The sequence below is a fragment of the Lutra lutra genome, chromosome 17 (assembly GCF_902655055.1).
Source record: "Lutra lutra chromosome 17, mLutLut1.2, whole genome shotgun sequence".
NCBI lineage: Eukaryota > Metazoa > Chordata > Mammalia > Carnivora > Mustelidae > Lutra > Lutra lutra.
Genome location: NC_062294.1, coordinates 56,729,204 through 56,746,975, shown reverse-complemented (window position 1 = coordinate 56,746,975; position 17,772 = coordinate 56,729,204). Strand labels below are relative to the sequence as shown.

The following is a 17,772-nucleotide window of genomic DNA, read 5'->3' as shown; positions in this document are numbered from 1 at the left end:
TCCGGTAGCTTCGGGGCGGGGACACGTGATGGGCTCGGACGCTTGATACGAGGCGGTCGCTAGGCTACGCCAACCCCAAAGTCGACATCTCAGCCAATAAGCTGTCGCTACGGACTGGGGGGGCGTGGCAGTCAGCCCAGGACCAATCCGTGACTGCGGCAGGAACCACAGGGCGGGTCGTCCTCTCGCCAATAGGAAGTACTCGGAGGCGGACCTGCCAGTCGGCGGACGGCTGAGACGCCATGAATATCTTGCCCAAGAAGAGTTGGCACGTCCGGAACAAGGACAATGTGGCCCGCGTGCGGCGTGACGAGGCTCAGGCCCGGGAGGAGGAGAAAGAGCGGGAGCGAAGGGTGCTGCTTGCTCAGCAGGAGGTAAGCCCCGAGTGCGGTCGGGCGGGACTCCCGGCCCGAGCGCGCAGGCGTGTGGGGAGGGGCCGGAAGGGGGGGTGGCGCGCAGGCGCGCTGCGTCCCGTGAGACCGGCGGGGCTGGGCGCGGCTGAAAGCGCCGGGCTCCATCTGCGCGGCCCCCGCCTCCCCATCTCCCCGGGCCAACCCCTCACCCGCTGCGGGGGCCCCACCTGCGCCTCCCCCTTGCCCAGGTTTTCCCCCACTTGCGTCGTTCGCGAGGCGAGAGTGCCTGGCACAGGAGGGGCTGGTGAAAAAAGGAATCCTTGCGCAGTTCAAGGAAACTCGGTTCCGTTTAGTTTGCCTGCGCAACCTCCCTGTTGAGCGCCTACTGTATGCTCGCAGAGCGCCTGACCTGCGGCCTCTCAAGCACCATTCGTGGTTGGAGGGACAATGTCCCGCCTGTGCAGAGAACGGGGATGGCGTCCGAAGGGCCACGACGGAGGGGCGAGCTCCCTGCCGTCCCCCCGGGGCTTACGGTGCAACTGCTAATCTCTAGTTTGCAGTCCTTTGTCCAGTCGGGCCCGGAAGTGGTCTGCGTTCTTAAAGTTCGCTTTTGTCAGTAGAGATTGCTCGTCGTCTCCGGGGCGGTGACTGGGAGCCCTACCTGTAGTTCCGGTCGCCCGCTCCCCTGTTTTGGGCTACCTTCACAGCTGTTTTGGGCTACCTTCACAGCTGTTTTGATCGTGTCACCTGAGCCTGGGACCCTTCTGGTTGACCGAGCGGCAGCGTACAGGCCCAGGTGTCGCCTCCTTCCCCTGTCTCCCCGGTCCTTGTACTCTGCCTTACAGCCCCCAGCACCAGCACTGGGGCTCCCTCAGACGGACTCTCAGAACCCGTCTCCCAGTTCTTGGAGTCCCGTCTAGGTTCTGAGTGCTCAGCCTGTAACTTTCTTTTCCCAGGCCCGCACAGAATTCCTGCGGAAGAAAGCCAGGCACCGGAGCTCAGTCCCTGAGCTCGAACCAGCAGAGGCGGGAGCCCTGGGTTCTGGCCCTGTGGATCTATTTCGGGAGCTACTGGAGGAAGGGAAAGGGGTGACCAGAGGCAGTAAAGAGTACGAGGAAGAAAAGCGACTGGAGAAAGTAAGCTGGCCCCCCACCTAGTGAGTCCTGGGTGGAGCCTGGGGGTTACTGACGGGAATAGAGTTGGGGGCGTGACGAGATGAGCTCAGTATGGAACACCGCACTCAGGAGCGTGGGTTATTGTCATCCAGGCCTGCGAGGGGCTTGGAAGTGGGTGCTGGAACCCCCTCCCCGCCCAGCTATGGGACTGTTAGGTACAGACCCCTTGACGGGACAGGGCCCTCTAGGGGGTGGGGGAGGGTTACGGAGCTCTTTCAGTGTCCATCACCTTGCCTGCTGTCGGATTCCTACCAAACCCTGATCTCGCCTTTGTTGTGCCTCCCTCCTTTACTTTGCGAGCTGCTTTCAGGTTTGTCTTCACATTATCTCCCCAGAGTTGCAGCCTCCGAACCCTGAAGCGGCTGTACCTCGTCCTTCCCCAATGCTTGTTACTGCCCAGGGCATGAGCCCTACCTGTCCTTAACACATGGCTGGGCTGGCTCATGCTGGTTCTGCCTGTCCAGGAGCCTCAGGTGTCCTGTGGTCACGTGGAGGGCTCCCCGAGGGGACATCCTCACCTCCCTAGTTTCTGTTCTCCTCAGGAGAGGCAGGAGAAAGCTCTGGGCATCCTGACGTACCTGGGCCAGAGTGCAGCGGAAGCCCAGACTCAGCCACCTTGGTACCAGCTCCCCCCGGGGCGACGGGCCCCCCAGCCTGGCCCAGGTCCAGATGAGAAGATCAAGAACCGCTTGGACCCTCTTCGGGAGATGGAGAAGCATTTGCGGAGGAAGCGGCGGCACAGCGGAGAGGATGGCGGCCGCAGCATGAAGGGGAAGGGGGTGCCCGAGAAGCAGCGGCCAGAAGGGTAAGCAAGCTGGGCTGGCCAGTGGGCTCGAGGACTGGGGCTGCACGGCTGAGGGGCCGCTCTCCACATGCAGTTTTGGGACCCTGACACGGCAAGCCTGCTTTCCTGAGATCCCCAGGCAATGTTCAGTGTGGAGTGGCTGGTGGCTTCTGGGGAGACACTGCAGGTACAGGACACCTAGCCTCGTTTCGAGGTTTTTTTGGTGTTTCCATGCAGAATAGTGGTTAGACCCCAGAAAGCTTTAGGTCTCGGGGGGTTTTGAGTTTGAGAGCCATGGGGTCAGCAGGTTTGTGTCCCCAGCAGGACAAACCCCTGAGCAGACAGTTGGGTCGTCCACAGAAGGGGAAACTGAGGCCTGGGTGTGTTGTTTCAGCTGATTAACAGGGAGCTTTCTGGATCTGGATAGGCACTGACTGTAAAGGGGGTGACGGGATCCTTGTGCGCAGCATGAAGCCAGCTTCCCACCCCCAGGCCTCACGGGCCAGAATGTCTGCTGCAAGGCGGGGGTTGGGGAGTGTTCCAGGGGCTGTGAACTTCCTGACCTGACTCCTCTCCCCCAGGCCCCCATCCCTGGACCAGCTTCGAGCTGAACGTCTTCGGCGGGAAGCAACGGAACGGGCTCGTGCAGAGGCCCTGCTGGCCCGAGTCCAGGGCACAGCCCCCCAGGAGGACCAGCCTGAAGAGGAGGCCGATGAACGGCGGAGGCGGTACAACTCCCAGTTCAACCCCCAGTGGGCCCGGCGTCCCGCCAGCAAGACCCAAGTGCTCACTGACTCCTGGGGGGAGAGGAGAGGCCGTAGCTGCCAGCCGTCATATAAAACTATTTATTCATAAATATTTTCCAAAATGAAAATAGGTTTACCAAAAAATGTCCCTCACTGGGGAGGGGAGGAGGGGGCAGCCCTCGCCCCGGGGCCCCCAGGGTGGGGCTGCTTCCTGGGGGAGAGGGCTGCCCCTGGCCTAGGGCCTCCCCAAGTCTTCCAGGGCAGGGCCCTTGCCTGGGCAGGGGTGGGGGTCAGCATGCGGGGGGGTGGGGAGGATGGAGGAAGGGGCCGGTGTCACTGGAGGTCCCGGTCCTCCAGGTAGCGGTACTCAAAGGTGAAGCCTTCCTTCTTCCGCTGGCCCCACTTCTCGTAGTCAAAGTAGATGTAGGTGCCCTGGCCAGGGGAGAAGGCGGTCAGTGAGTGGGTGAGGTGCAGGGGCTCTGGGCTGCACCGACAAAGGGGACAGAGCTCAGGGCCAGGGATGTGCCAGGCGCCGGGCCAGGGGCCCTGCATGCACAGGCCGTGTCCCTTCACCCTCACTAGGCTCTTCTCGGGCAGGGTTCCTGCTCTCCTGCCCGTCAGAGGGAACGGGGAGGCACGGAGAGGCCCCAGCTGGGTCTCCACCCCAGGCACGTTTACACAGTGTCTGCGGCTTCTCGGATGGCTGCGGCGTGAGGGCCAGAGCTGGTGCTCGGTGCCCGAGCTGGGTCCTAGCATTTAGTCTTCACACAACCCTGAGGCCGTTACCCCATCCGAGAGAACGGAACAGGCTCAGTCTACAGCCAGGCACGCTGTTGGGACAGATGTTTTATTGGTGACCGTGGTGGCGTGGTATTTCTGAAGAAGGGAGGCCTTGACGGGCACCTGGAGGAGTGCGTGGGCCCAAACCAGGACGGGACAGGGAGTCTGGTTAACAGCTGAGAGGACGGGGAAGGAGGACGGGGAAGGAGGCCGGGTCTGCGTGACTGTCTGAAATGCTGCAAGGAAGCTGAAAGGAGGGGAGGGGACCGAGCTCCCGGAGGAGAGGGCTTTGTTCAGTACTTGGCCTCGGGCAAATATTTGGTGGAAGAGACCGGTGCGGAATATAGTGATTCAAAGTTACTGGAAACGAAATACACGCCTGATGCCTGATACTTGACTGTGGCGCGATCGTTGTTAAGTACTTACACGTCATTAACTCAGTCCTGGTAACAACTGCACACGGGGTGTGGCAGCCCATGTTTGCGTGTGAGGACAGGGAGACAGATCCAAGCCACTCGCCCAAGGTCACCCAGCTCGGGCTGGCTTCAAACCCACATGGGGTGCAGCCGATGGGGGTTCTGGTTAGCGGCCCCCTTCGTGTGTGCTGCGGAGCCCCAGCTCTGCTGGGTACGGGGGGACGGGTCGAGGAGCGGCTCGTGCTCCCAGGTGGGAGGCAACACGCACAGTGCCGGCCCAGTGGCTACGGGACCACTAGCAGCCCACAGAGAGGAGAAGATGACAGGGGCCCCTGTGGAGCCCAGGGCCCGAGGGCCCACGCTGGGGGCAGGGGGTGGGCGGGGCACAGGGAGGGGCCCTCACCTGCTCGAACTCGTCTGTGATGGTCTTCGGCTCCTCGTGCCTCTGGAACCACATCATGTACTTGGTGTGGAATCGCCACGACTGCTTCTTCAGGGCCTTGGCTGCCAGGTACTGCGCCTTCGTGCCCTGGAGGAGGAAGGGTGGAACCGGGGGTCAGGGGGCCCCCACACTGGTGGGGGCAAGGGGCACAGGGCCTCAGGGCTGACCCCGGGGCCCGCCGTAGGCTGAGGTGGGGCCGGACAGTCCGCTGGCAGAGGGGCTGGGGCATGGAACCTACCACTGCTGGTCAGCGGGTGTAAACCGCTCAGAGCAGCTTTGAGAAGACGACAAACTACTGCGTGCTGAGAGCGGAGGACGGGTAGTTGGAAAGCTTCCCCTGGCAGGACTGGGAGGGGGAGCTTGTCACGACTCCCTGGGGTCATGCAGAGGGGACAGTTCCCTAGTGGCCTCCAGGGGCCAACGAGACTGCACGGGAATGAACACTGTGGGCACAGCCGCGGCGGCCGGAGTGGGGCTGGGGCTCTCTGGTCCCCGCAGTGGACCGACCTGGCCCTTGACCTCAACACGGATGTGTCTGCTGAAGTGTGGACAGGGACAGGCCTGGCACGGGAGCGGGGGGCAGGGAGGGCAGGACTGGGGGATGGGGAGGGGGTGCGGTCCCGGTGGCCGCAGTGGGGCACCCACCTCACCCCTCCAGCCCGAGGGGGGACGGCGGCGGTGGCGGCGAAGCCGGGGGGCCCGAGGCTGCCCCGGGGGCCCTGCTGTACCTCCAGATAGTAGAAGATGAAGAAGAGCGTCTCCGTTGACAGGCGCTGGTAGAACTCCACGGTGTCCGAGTGTGGGGGTGGCATCTGGTGGTGGTAGGGGGGCGTCGGGCAGGGGTTCCGGGGGAGGTACTGCCTGTAGAGGGACAGGAGGGTTGGCGGCCGTGCCCGACAGACCCTGTGGTCCGTGGACCGGATCGGAGCCACGACCTGCCCCCCGCGCCCCACTGCTCAGGGGCAAGGTCTCTGGCACCTGGTCACCCCCACCTCAAGTGCCTTGGACCCCAGCTCTCATGGACAGCCCCGAGTCCAGCGCCCGGCCTGACCTCGTGTCCCGGGACCAGGGGACCAGGTCCCTGCCTGGGCCGCCTCCCACGCGCCCAGGGATCCCAGCGCCTCACCGGATGCGCTCTGAGTCTGAGGGGTGAGGCATGTGGTGCCAGGCGGCCTCCTCCATGGCCTGCTGGTACAGCTGCTCCTTGGTGAGGGGCACAGGCCCCAGCGGACACACGCCCAGGGACAGTGGGATGTTCACCTCCGACAGCTGCAGGGGTGGTTGCGCGGAAGCCGGTGGGGCAGACGTGCTGCTCAGGATGATGTCTGCGGGGGGCATGGGGACAGGCCCTTCAGTGAGGCTGGTGGGGGGCCCGTCCCCCGCTCTCCAGCTGCCCCCTGCCTCGCCCAGACCCGCACCTCGCTCAGTCAGGTGCAGCGCTGGCACGGGGTCCTCGATGCCGGAGCTGATGGCTGCCCGCTCCGCCATGGACTTGAGAGAGCTCAGGGGCTCCGGGGCCTGCGGAGAGAAGAGCGCTGGCACCATGCTCCACGTCCTCCGGTGGGCGTCGGGCTGAGGCCACCAGCGTGAAGAGCCCCGCTGCCACCCCACCTAACGGGGAGATAGTGCAGGCGCAGCATCGAGGAATGGCTGTTTGCTGGGGCCCCTACCGCGCCGGACCATGACGGCAGGTCCGGGAACACTGGCCTCCACACACCCCCCCTGCTGCCCAGGCTGCTACACCGCGTGCACCCCCCCTCCCCCCCCGTCCAGCTAGCACAGGGCCGTGGGGCAGTCTCCTGGCACCCATGGCGTCCCAGCTCCTCACTGGCGGACAGGCAGGCCCACGGGCAGTGCTGCCTCCCGATCACCCCGTCCTCGCGACCCTGACCCTCACGCCCCCCGCCCCCCATGCTCTTCTCAGTGGCCCCAGTGGGACTGGTCCAGCCCCATCCTTCTCTGTCCTTTCTCCACTCACAAGCCAGCAGACCCCTCTTCCTCAGAGACACGCAATTTCCTGTGGTACCTCTGAACTGCGTGCTTACTCTGGACCCCGCACCGTCCCCAGGGCTTGTGTCCTGTCATACCAGAGGTGCAACTGGGAGCACCTGCTTTGCCCGGAGGGAACGCCATGCAGGACGGGGGCCCAGACTCTGACATGGCGGAGCTGAGGTTAAACACAGGCCTAGAAAGTCAGTCCCACGTCCTGCTCCCCTTTCGGACTCTGGCAGGACCCCACTGCCTCCCCAGGACACCCGACCACCCTCGCAGCCCTGCAGCCTTCCTGTGCCCCCACCGCCTGTCTGCGGAGCCCTGCCCCAGTGCCCTCCTCCTCTCCAGCGGCGGCCCTCCTGCAACCCCGGCACCAGAGACAAGAGAACCACCCCTTCCTCCCTCAGCCTTTCCTGACCCTGGGACCCCACCGCTCCCAGCTTAGGTCTCCTCGCCAAGGCCTTGCTGGGCCATCGCCCCAAGTCCAAGGCACCTCTGCGGGTCCACAGCACCCGCTGCCCCCAGCCCCATGCAGTCCTGGTCGGCTTCCTGTAGAGGAGGTGGGACCTGGGTGTGCTCACCCAGCACGAAGCATGGCCCGGAGTGGACGCAGTGAAGGGAAAAGGAGGGCGGTGAGCCGGAAGGTGGGTGTGTGCCGGAGCAAGGGGACACAGGGACAGAGAGAACGGTGGGAAGCCAGAGCACGGGAGACAGCTGCAGAGCGCAGGATGGTGCCAGAGCCTGGGGACCAGGCGAGGGTGCAGGGGGTGGGGGTGACCGGCAGACCCGGAGGAAGGGGCCAGCACACGTGCAGGGAAGCCTGCGGCCCACCTTGATCTCCGGGGCGGTGCTGAACTGCGGAGGCCCGTTGAGCAGGGCGCCGGCTGCCTTGGCCTCGCTGAAGCTGGGTGTCGGGGAGCTGGGAGGGTTCACAGGAAGTGGCACCAGGAGGCTGGGTCCCCCCGTGTTGTTCCCTGAGCCTGGAGCCACACCCCCAGCCCCCGCTGAGGCTGCCGCACTGGGTTCTTTCCTGGGAAGGAGGGAGGAGGAGAGGGCTCAGAGAGAGAACAGGAGGCCTTGGCGAGGGGGGGCCGAGGCAGACCTCTGCCACGGTGTATGGACGGGGCCGAGGGGGAGGTCAGTGTCCCACCTACAGCGTGGGTCGCCTCAGGCAGATGCCCCCTGTGAGGTGGCCCACCCAGAGCCTGGTGGTCGGGCAGACCCCGGAAGAAGGTCTTCCCTATGTCCTTCGGACATCAGTCTTTGTGGGGGCGATCTTCTGAGAAATGGGGACCCTCTCGAAAGTCTGACCTGAGAACTGGACTAGCAGCTTTTGGAGGGGAGTCAGGTGGGTCTAGGGCAGGCTCTGGAAAGGGGACGTGAGAGGACTCTAAGAACAATCCCAACTGCCCGAGGAAGGTTTTAAAACCTCCCAAAGGGTCAAGCTAAGGGACCGACGGAGGAAAGAAGTGGGGACACGACGCCCGACCGGGGGGGGCGACGTCCTGGCAAAGGCAGGGGCAGATACTCACGAGGTGCTGGGAGGAGGGTTGTGGGGGCCGGACGGGGGGCCCAGAGCCTGGCTACTGGCGCTGCCGCCCCCACTGCTGCTGAGAGCCACCTCTGCTGGGCTGTCCGCCACCACTGAGCTGTAACCTGGGGGCAGGATCGGGCATGAGAAGGGGCCGACCGCAGCAGGACCCACCCTGCCCCCAGCCCCCTGCTTACTGGTGGCGCCGTTCTGCTTGCCAGCGCCTCCGCCTCCGCCGCTGTTACTGCCGCCGCCGCCGCCCCCTCCGCCGCCTCCCCCTCCCCCACCAGGCTGGACACTGGGGGGCCGGGGCTGGGTGGTGCTGGACCCACTAGGGGCTGGCGGGGCCACAGCCTGGGCGTAGGGGGCAGGGGTGCCTGACCCGTGGCTGGGAGCCGGGCTGGCCTTGGGGCCCAGGGCACTCGCCGGCGCTGCTGGGGTGGACGCCCCATTGTTGCCGGAGGCAGTGCTCAGGGCGGAGGCGGCGGGCGGGGGGCCAGGTGGGTAGCTGGGCGGCACAGCCGGGGACTGAGGGTGCTGGCTGCTGTGGACAGGCTTACAGCCATTTTTGGCTGGAGACTGCAGGTGGGAGAGAAAAGGGTCAGGCCCCACTGGGCCAGCGGGTCCGCTGAGCCCCCCTGCACGTGCCCCCCTGCCCCAAGCGGGGCTCCACCATCCTTGCAGTGCCCGGCTGCCCCTAGCTGTCCCCTCCCCTTGACCTTACCCTCAAAGCTTCAATCACCACCTTGACACCTAAACCACTCACATGCATTCCCGCCCACACCCAGCTTCCCACATCCTGCGTGGACACCTCCCCATGGCAGCCCACAGGGGAGACCCCCCACCCCAGACGTCAGGACAGCAGCTACGTCAAGGGAAGATCAGCTGGAAGCAGCTAACAGTCCGAGAGAAGGAAAAGCAGCCTGAAACGGGCCAGTGGCTCTGAAGGCCACTGAAAGGCTCACAGAAGTAATTGGAAGGGCCGCTGCTGACCAGTCCCCAGAAGGCAGCAGGGACACGCCCGCTGTCCAGCACTGCCTGGCGGCCCGCGGCCCAGCCCTCGCTGCACACCCCGGGTCCTGAAGCCCCCCCTTCCCCTCAGACCCTCCCAGCATGCCACTCCGTGGCACCCTGTTTCAAGGACATGCCCCTGCCCTGGGAGATCACACCCACCTGGCTGACTTCGCTATCCGTCGAGCGTCCCCTTTTCTTGTCATCTTCTGAGTTTTCCTGAGGTGGGAGAGGTGCCATGCGAAACCGGTGTGAGCGCGAGGGCCCCGGCAGAGAGGCCCACCTCTGATGCCCCCTGGACCGCTGTGGGGCCTGTGTCCCGAGCCTCACCGGGGAGCCAGCACCCCGCTAGCCTCCCACAGCCTGGGGCCTACTCTCCTTAGGGACTCCAACCCTCGATGCCCTGCCCGTGCCGCACACCCGGGACCCACCCTCAGGGCCCGCACCCAGGACACCGAGCCCCCACTCGCTCAGTTCCCTCAGGTCCCCCTTGGGTCACCTCCTCACCGTGGTACAGTTGGCCGGGCTGGGCGGGATGGGAGAGCTAGAGGTCGTAGAGGTGGGTGTGCTGCTGGACTGGTTGAAGATCTCATCCTCCATGTGACTGTGGCTGGGGGGGGAGGTGGCGACCAGCGCCTGTGCTGTGGGGGCAGGGAGTGGCAGGCTCGACAGGCTGGGACACACCCCCAACCCGGCCCTCACTGCCCCATGCCCGCAGGCCAGCCCGGGGCCTCACGAATGTCCTCGAGGTCCAGGTCGTCGTAGAGGAACTCGTTCTCCTCGAAGTCAGGGTCCTGGGACGAGTCGACGTAGTACTCGACGTCATCCTTGATCTTGCGGATGGCGTCCACGAGGATGGAGTCGTTGTCCAGCATGCGCAGGATGGTCTCCAGCATGCGGACGTGGTAGCGGTGCTTCTCGATGTGCCGCTTCAGGCCCTCGATCCGGTCCTGCTTCTGCTGGCGAGCCCAGGGCCAGGCTCAGGGGCTGCAGGGCGCCTGGCCGGGCCCCTCCTGCCTCCACAGAACCTGTCCTCAGTCCCCGACCCCCGCAGAGACCCAGAGGCTCCACCATGGCCCCTTCTGCCGTGGGCAGTGTGGAGTCAGTCTGTGCCCCACCCCAGCCCCTCAAGGATCTCCAGCTCCCACCCAGACACCCTGGGAAACTCCCAAAAAACCAGAAAGCCTTGTGTTCCTACCCCATGGCCCCCTGCAGCTCCCAACAGCCTGGACCTCGACACTGCAGCCCACCGCACCCCCATCTGCTCTCACCGTGACAGTGATGACGCCCGTTTGCAGGGAGCCGGCATCTCTGTCCTCACACAGCCCACCCTGCGCACACACCCTGAGGGGTACACATCCAGCAGCTTGGCTCCTGGGCTCACCAGGCCCCAACCCCGGCCAAGGCCTCAGTTCTAAATCCGCTCCCTCCACAATGACCCATTCCATCTCTCCTCCGGGCTCTGGCTTCCCAAACCCCTCAGAGGCTCAGACCCCCAAACTGGGCTCATTTCCCACTGCCCCGCATCCTGGACCCAGCTCTCCATTCCCTAGGTTTCCTGTGCCAACGAGTACATGTGCTCTGCATCCCCCTGAACCCACACCCTACGACCCTGGAGTTTCGGCATCTGGGCCCCTGGAGCTGGCTTTGCCCCAAGACTGCTCTTCTCAGCGCAAATGAGCCTCGTCTCTCCCTGCCGCCTCAGGACTGGGCCTTCTCAGAGCTAGGATGCCACGGCTTCAGCCCTCAGACCTCCCCACCCTGGGCGGCCAACCGCTCCTGCCACATCAGCGACCCCGGCAGAACCCAGCATGTTACCCCAAACTGCTCCTCCTTTCCAGGGTGCCACTGCTTACCGAAGCTGGACCCAAGACTGGTTCACCAACACGGGTCACCCCCAGTGGCTGCTAACCCCCCAACTTGCCCCAGCCCGTCTCCTTCCCCTGGGCGCAGGGTCCCCCACTCACATCCTTGTCCCCCTTCTTCTTGCGTGTCTGCACGGACAGCGACTCCACTTCACTCTCGAACTGGTCCACCTGCATGTTCAGGGTGTCGATGGTGTTCTAGGGGAGAGGGCGAGCAAAGGCAGGTGGTCAGCCAGCCGTCCCCACGGATGCCCGGGATTGGGGCCCTGAGGTCCCCTCCTCTTCTCTTCCCTGACTCACCGTGAGCCACTGGCCAACCTCCTCCTTCTCCTTCTGGGCAGGGTCCACCTTCTGAGCCAGACCCAGGCCCTCTTTGCTGTAGGCTTTAGTCTTGGTCTCTCGCTCCACAACTTTGAACCGTTCCATTTGCTGTGGACAGCACAGGTGGCAGGAGGTCTGAGCCCTTCCCTCCCCCCTGGGACGGAGAAACCTTCCTCTTCTAGGGACTTCTGGGGACCCAGGAATCAGCCTCCTCCCACCTCTCAGGCTCCAGGCTCTGGGCTCCTACCGTCTCAATGAGCTTGCGGTTGTCTATGAGCTGCCTCTTGTCCTTGATCTCGTTGGACGCTACCCATGTCTTGATCTGGTCCCTCAGCCGCTGCAGGTGGAGGAAAAGGCAGACAGTTCCACCGCCTCAGGACCCGGGCACGCGGGCCGCCAGCCCTCCTCCCTCCGCCCTCGGGACTCCGGAATCCAGGCTAGTCCCTCACTTGGAGCTTCTTAATCTCCTTCTTTAGGTCAGCCTCATACTTTTCTTTCTGGTTCGCGTTGGCTGCATTGTGGAGCTGAGGGATGAAGAGAGCCCAGGAGTCAGTGTGGGACCTGGGGCCCTCGTGCCCACTCCAGTGGTAAAACTTGTCTCCTGGGGCTGGGGACACCCACCCCCCACCCCAGTCCATCTCAGAGCTGCTGCTTAGGTCCTCAGCACCTGGACCCACAACCCCTCTCCCTGGCCTACACCACAGACCTGAACCTCATCCTGTGCTCTCCTCCCTGGAGACCCAGATCTTTAGGGTCCCGTGCCCTGTACCTTCTGCCAGATATCTTCAAACTGCTCCACGCCCTCGGACACCTTCTTGAGGCAGCGGTCAATCTCACCTGGCCGGGGGCGAGAGAAGGCTGTGAGCACCCTGCCAGGGCAGCAGGCTTCCGCGGAGGGCCTCGGAGGACAGAGAGCACGTGGCTACACAGGCCGCGGGCGAGGAGACCAGTACCTTGGAGTTTGCGCTTGTCCGCCATCTTCCCTGGCCTACAGACGCAGGCTCCTCATACTCTCCTGGAGACGGACGCTGCGGAGAGAAGGCGCGCGTTTACTCCCTGGCTGGTGCGGACGCCGACGCGAACGAGGCTGGGCGGGGGCTACGCGCACGGGAAAGGGAAGACGCGTTTACTATCTGACGAGACGAGGCCGAGCTCTACTTGTGCTGCCCCGACAGCCCGGCACAGGGGCTGAGTTCTCTGGAAGTTTGCTGGAACAAGGAACCAGATAGACTTTTTCCCAGGAAATGAGAAATTCTAGAGCATGGCACACCTCGCAGATAACGCTCTAGACGATTTAGAGCAGGAAGCGGCCAAGCAGCCCACGGCTGGGTGCAGCGGAGGAAGGCCCACAGTGGGGCAGGGCACACAGGCGACTAGAATCCTAACGCCGGAGGAGGGACCCCTCAGACAGCTCAGAAGATGAAGAGTTTGCGGGAAGAAGAGCCAGACGCTGTCTGTGTTTAAGAACCGTAGGAGACGGAGTGGGAGCAAGGGGAGACGGGAAGGGCCTGGAATCAGGAAGAACTAAACACACCCACCGTGTCAGGGCTGGTTCCCAAGCAGAAGAGGGCCGTACCCCACCAAATTTATTCCACAGCAGACTCGCTCAAACACGCGGGACAACCCAACCCGGAGAAACAGAGGTATGGGGGCAGAAGGCATCACCCCAGAGAGGGCCAGGAGAGTGAAAGGGGACCTCAGCTGTGAGAGAGCCGTCTGAGCGCACGAAGGAGATAGCGATCAGATGCGATGGGGACGCGGAAGCGGGGAAACGTAAACCACCAGGACGTGTGCCCAGTAAGTACTTAGAGAGCGGGGTGTCTTCACCCTGAAAGTACACGCAGCCCAGGGGAAACCAGGAGCTCCGGCCCAGGGAGAAGCCACAACTTCGGGTCTGACATCAAGACGGGGCGGTGGGGGGGGGGGGGGGGAGATGCAGGAGCCTGGCAGAGAGGTTAGGCCAAGGGGACTCGTGCACAGCCCAAGGTCACCCCCCGAGAGGGGCCTCTACTGAAAAGCGCAGCTCCCTGAGAGGGGCCCAGGGCAGGATGCCCCAGGGCAGCTTTGAGGACTAAGAGCCTCAACCCAAAGGGAGGCCACACCAAGAGGGTCCCCACCCACAAGAACAGGCCCGTCCAAAGGCACTTTCTGCAGCAACAGAAACGTTCCACATCCGGGCGAGCTGTGCCCCTGAACGCTGAAGATGTGGCTCGCGCGCCAAACGGTGGACCTTCTCGTTCTTACTTCGCTTACTTCACTGCAGGTGCTAGCAGCTACCGACGGGACAGCCGACGACCACGCTCGAGGAGGACAAGTCCTAAAGCCGTGTGCACCAGCCCCTCCCCAGGAGCCCATTCTGGATGGTGGCGAGAAGCTAGGACACCTGCGACCGGAGGGCAAAAATCTCCACCGAGGGCCGACCGAGACAATGGCTGCACCCCGGCCCAGGGCCCGCTGACACACCGAGGTGGGGCCCAATCCCCACACAAGGAAGATTCCAGCTTCGGGAAGGAGAGGCAGCCAGTGGCCCAGGGGCGATGCGAACCGACGTGGGGGAAGGGCCTTTGGCCTGGGAACTCGGGAGAGGGCCAGGACCCCAACACAGAAACGCCTCTTACTGCCCCGATGTAGGTACAGGGATGTGACACGGAACCTCGCACTGCCTGCCCTCAGCCCAGAGACGAGGACGCCTAGTTTACAGCCCTACACAAGGCACGCCACGTGGAGGGGTCGGGTCACCTGGCTCAGTGGAGGAGGTGATGTCCCCAAGAAGGGAACAGCGGAGGCAGGAACAAGCCCTCATGGAGTCGGAGGCACGGGGCCAGGGGAACAAGAGCCCCAGCCCAGGGAGGTGAGGTTTCAGACCCAGAAGCGGGGAGCAGCTCAGGCCCAGAGAGGACAGCACGGGATCTGCAGGAGGCATCCCGGGCCCAGCTGGGCGCTGCAGTGGACAGCAGCCTTCGCCACAGAGGCAACAGCCCCTCGCTCTGAAGAAAGACCCCCCCACCCCCAGCTAAGGACCAGGGAGAAACGTGGAGCTTGAGCCTTGAAGTGAAGGTACAAACACAGAAAAGCCCTGTTCTTACGGGGCTGGGGGGCCCCACGCTCCTACGGGGGTCCACCAAGATCTCCCAGGGGAAGTAACCACAGTAGGCTCACCCTGAGACGGGGGGCCTGCTCGCTCACGGCATGGGGTCTCAAACAAAACTGAGGAAACGTGGAACCCTGGCCCAGGAGGCTTCACCAGGTCTCGTCCCCTCAAGGAGCCCGTTCTAGGTCAGGGAGGGTGATCAGTGTGCCAGACCCACACGAGCCAAGAGCCGTTTCAGTGAGGGGCCCAGATGAATGCACAGCCCCCGAAACCCCAGCTGAGGGCAGAGGGTGCAGTCGGAGACCGGAGAACACCAGGGCAGGAAGGTAGAAGGCTCAGGCCTGGGACCCAGCACCAGGTGGTCCTAACCCTGGGGGCTGTCACGCCGAGGGGAGGAGGCCTTGCCTGGGGGCAGGAGCTACGGCAGGCAGTCGGAAACCGGGAGGCTGCTGCTGCCGCCCCACAGAGCCGCGGGACTCTGGGAGAGGGACGTGTTCAGGCCTGGGGTGCAGGCAGCTGCGTCCCCACTGGGAGGCCCAACAGCCAGGGCGGGGGTCTGGGAACCCCAGCTGGGAAAGACTACAGCAGAGGGACAGCGGCGACGTGTCTCCGTGAAATCTCGGGCACCCCCTGGGCTGGGAGGGCAGAAGCCCTAGAGCCACGCAGGGGGACCGCGCAGAGAGCAGAAGCGTCAGCCTGGGCACCGCCAAGGGCAGGACCCTGCGCCCGGGGGAGGCAACCCCGACGGAGCTCCCTGACCGCGGAGCAGAAGGCGCACCCCAGCCAACAGTCCGCACATACCAGGGCCAGACCTTAGCTCCCCGGGTTCCAACTGCGTGCGAGGGGCGACGCGTGAGCCCCGGACCCCCGGCAAGCGCCGGCGGGACCCGGGGCGCGCGCGGGCAGCGGGGGGAGGCGCCAGCACGCCCACACCCACGGGCAGGGGCGGCGTCTGGGGGAGGCAGGGGTGCTTGCACAGCCCACGGCGGACCTCGGCTGCGGCACGGAGCGGGCAGCGGCGCCACGGGGGGGCCCTGCGCCCGGCACAGCGCTCGTGAAGTGGGAGTGACATCACCCGGCCCGGCAGAGGGGCAGCCCGCGTCCCGAGGCGGGCCCGCACCCCTGCCCGCCCCGCAGGCGCAGCGCCCCGGGCCCCGACTTTCCGCTGCAGGGCAAACTTTGGCGGAGGCCGGCGGGCCGTGCAGGGGGCCCGGCCGCGGGGCAGGTGGGGGGACGGAGACGCCTGCCCCGCCTGCGGGCCCGGCGCCCACGGGGGGCTGCCGTCCGGCCGCCCGCACCCACGCGGAGAGGAGCGGCCCCGCGCGCCCGCACCCCCGCGGGAGGGGACCCCCGGCGCGGCCGCGGGGGCGCGCGGGAGGCCGGCGGCGCGGCCGCCCCTGCCGGGAGCCCGCGCCCGGGACCGGGGGCGGCCATGTCGCGACAGGCGGCGGTGGCGCCGGGGGAGGAGGGGAAGGGATCCGGCCCAGTCGAGCCTGACGCTCTCACCACAGGAGCTGGCGCCGCCGCTGAGGAGCGTATCGCGACAGGCGGGGGAGGCGAGCGCCCGCCGCCTTTTTCTCGCGCCCCGGGCCCGGGCGCTATCGCGATAGCGGCGCGAAGCGGAAGTGGGGTGGGGGGAAGTGAGCCCGGGGTTGTTCTGACGACGGGGTCGGGGCTCAAGGGAGGCCGCGGCGTCTGCCGATGGCTCCGCGGAAGCTGACCGGGCCCGGTCCAAGATGGCGGCGGCGGAGGAGGCCTCCCCTCCTCTCTTCTCGTCTCTGGCGCCGACCCGCCCCCGAGACCCGAATATAGGCCTGTGATTGCTCCTGCGGCCTGTCGCTCTTGCCCCTCGGACGCTCCCTATTGGTCCTTAGCAGGGATGCAGCCGGCCTCCTCTCGTCGATTGGGCAATCGCTCCAAGGCGCGGCGTTCGATTGGCCTCCCGCGCAGGCTGCTAGGATTGGCTCAGGTTTTCTTCCCGCTGCTCCTCCTCCCCGCCGCAGGGCACAACACGCCAGCGCGAGGGCCCGTGCGTCAATCAAGAGGCCACTGTCGTGCTGATTGGATACACCCGCCCCCCTTCTCCTAAACCAATTGGCCAGGGGGAGGAGCTAGGCTGATCAGGGGCGGGAAGACGTTCGTCCAGTTTAGAGCCGTTTGTAATTGGTTGTGAGAGGATATTATGCCCTGAAGCCATTGGTTGGGTTCGGAAGTGGGTGGGGAAAGCGGAGGAAGGCATGGCGCGTGGGCGTGAAAGGCCGCACACCTAATGAGTTGCAGACAAGTGCCTTCCGGGCTGGGGCCGAGCGGAGGTCGCCTGCCAATCAAAGCCGCCCTGGGGACCCCCGGAGGGAAGCGGTCCCCTCGGTGGCACTGCCTGCTGCCATTCCCCCGGGCCGGTGTAGAGGGCAACCTCCCGCGTTCCTCGTGTCCCGGCTGTGTCGTGTCCCTGCAGCTGGCTTGTGTTCGGCACGGGTCTGGGACCCGCTCCTGCGGGTGGGAGGGAGCAGTGGACGGCGCCCCACGTCGCTCGCGCCTGCATGCCCGCGGGGGTGGGGAGGCTGCAAGGAGGTCCTACTCCCTGCACGTCCGCGTCCTCGGCGCTGGCACGACGCTGCAGCAGGCGCTCGGGGGATCCCCGCTCTCCCACTCCGGCGCCGCTTCCGTCACTCCGGGATGATTCCGGTGTGCTCTCCCGGAGCTGGCCTCGGCAGGAAGACAGAAACTGTTTGCTGAACGAGCGAGCGAGTGAATGCGAGGGCTGACTTGCCGCTGACGACTCCAGGGTCAGACGGTCAAGATGGGAAGGTGGAAGGAGGGAGGATCCACCGGCATCGCAGGGCAAGGGAGGGGACAGGGTCCACCTGGCCCCGTGGAGGAAAGCCTGAAGGTCGTCACTGCGACACCCTTCCCTGCGCGATCACCATGCTCACTGGAGTTGGGAGAGTCACTCCTCTAGAGCACCGCTCCTCCCAAGTGCCGACCCTGGCTGGGGTAGGGCCTCTCACACACAGGGGAACCATTTGAAGATTTGTTAAAATGCAGATTCTGACTCAGGAGGTCCCAGGTGATGCTGATGCGCCACAAGATTCAGAGCGGTGGTTCTCAAACTGGCCCGCACATCACAATCACCTGGGTGGCTTGAAAAGAAAGTCCAGATACTCATCCTTTTACCCTAGACCACTGAAATCTTAATTTCTGGGGATGGGGACCAGAAGTAATTTTTAAATCTACTGAGATGATTCCAACATGCAGCTCATCTGAT

At 65.0% G+C, this 17,772-nt stretch overlaps 2 protein-coding genes across 8 annotated transcripts; one reads left to right on the top strand and one right to left on the bottom strand.

Annotated features, from left to right (window-relative positions):
* The first annotated feature begins 22 nt into the window (after window positions 1-22).
* Window positions 23-3,186, top strand: LENG1 (leukocyte receptor cluster member 1). The gene is made up of 4 exons (XM_047710390.1): window positions 23-374; window positions 1,310-1,489; window positions 2,071-2,333; window positions 2,894-3,186. Exons 1-4 carry the CDS (start codon window positions 243-245, stop codon window positions 3,165-3,167), a joined length of 849 nt encoding a protein of 282 aa, XP_047566346.1. The 5' UTR covers window positions 23-242; the 3' UTR covers window positions 3,168-3,186.
* CNOT3 (CCR4-NOT transcription complex subunit 3) lies at window positions 3,144-16,274 on the bottom strand. Of its 7 annotated transcripts, XM_047710328.1 has the most exons (19): window positions 16,014-16,272; window positions 13,082-13,244; window positions 12,370-12,444; window positions 12,186-12,253; window positions 11,866-11,940; window positions 11,664-11,753; window positions 11,396-11,524; window positions 11,198-11,293; window positions 9,967-10,189; window positions 9,738-9,871; window positions 9,393-9,449; window positions 8,417-8,798; window positions 8,221-8,344; window positions 7,520-7,718; window positions 6,115-6,214; window positions 5,823-6,021; window positions 5,425-5,557; window positions 4,658-4,783; window positions 3,144-3,490 (listed from the first exon to the last, which is right to left on the bottom strand). In XM_047710328.1, exons 3-19 carry the CDS (start codon window positions 12,392-12,394, stop codon window positions 3,392-3,394), a joined length of 2,259 nt encoding a protein of 752 aa, XP_047566284.1. In that variant the 5' UTR covers window positions 12,395-12,444; window positions 13,082-13,244; window positions 16,014-16,272; the 3' UTR covers window positions 3,144-3,391. The 7 variants fall into 7 exon arrangements, 6 of the variants coding, with proteins under 6 accessions (XP_047566284.1, XP_047566283.1, XP_047566282.1 ...); XM_047710327.1 differs by lacking the exon at window positions 13,082-13,244 and having other exon boundaries at window positions 12,370-12,448; window positions 16,015-16,272; XM_047710326.1 differs by lacking the exon at window positions 13,082-13,244 and having other exon boundaries at window positions 16,014-16,271.
* Window positions 16,275-17,772: the final 1,498 nt, after the last annotated feature.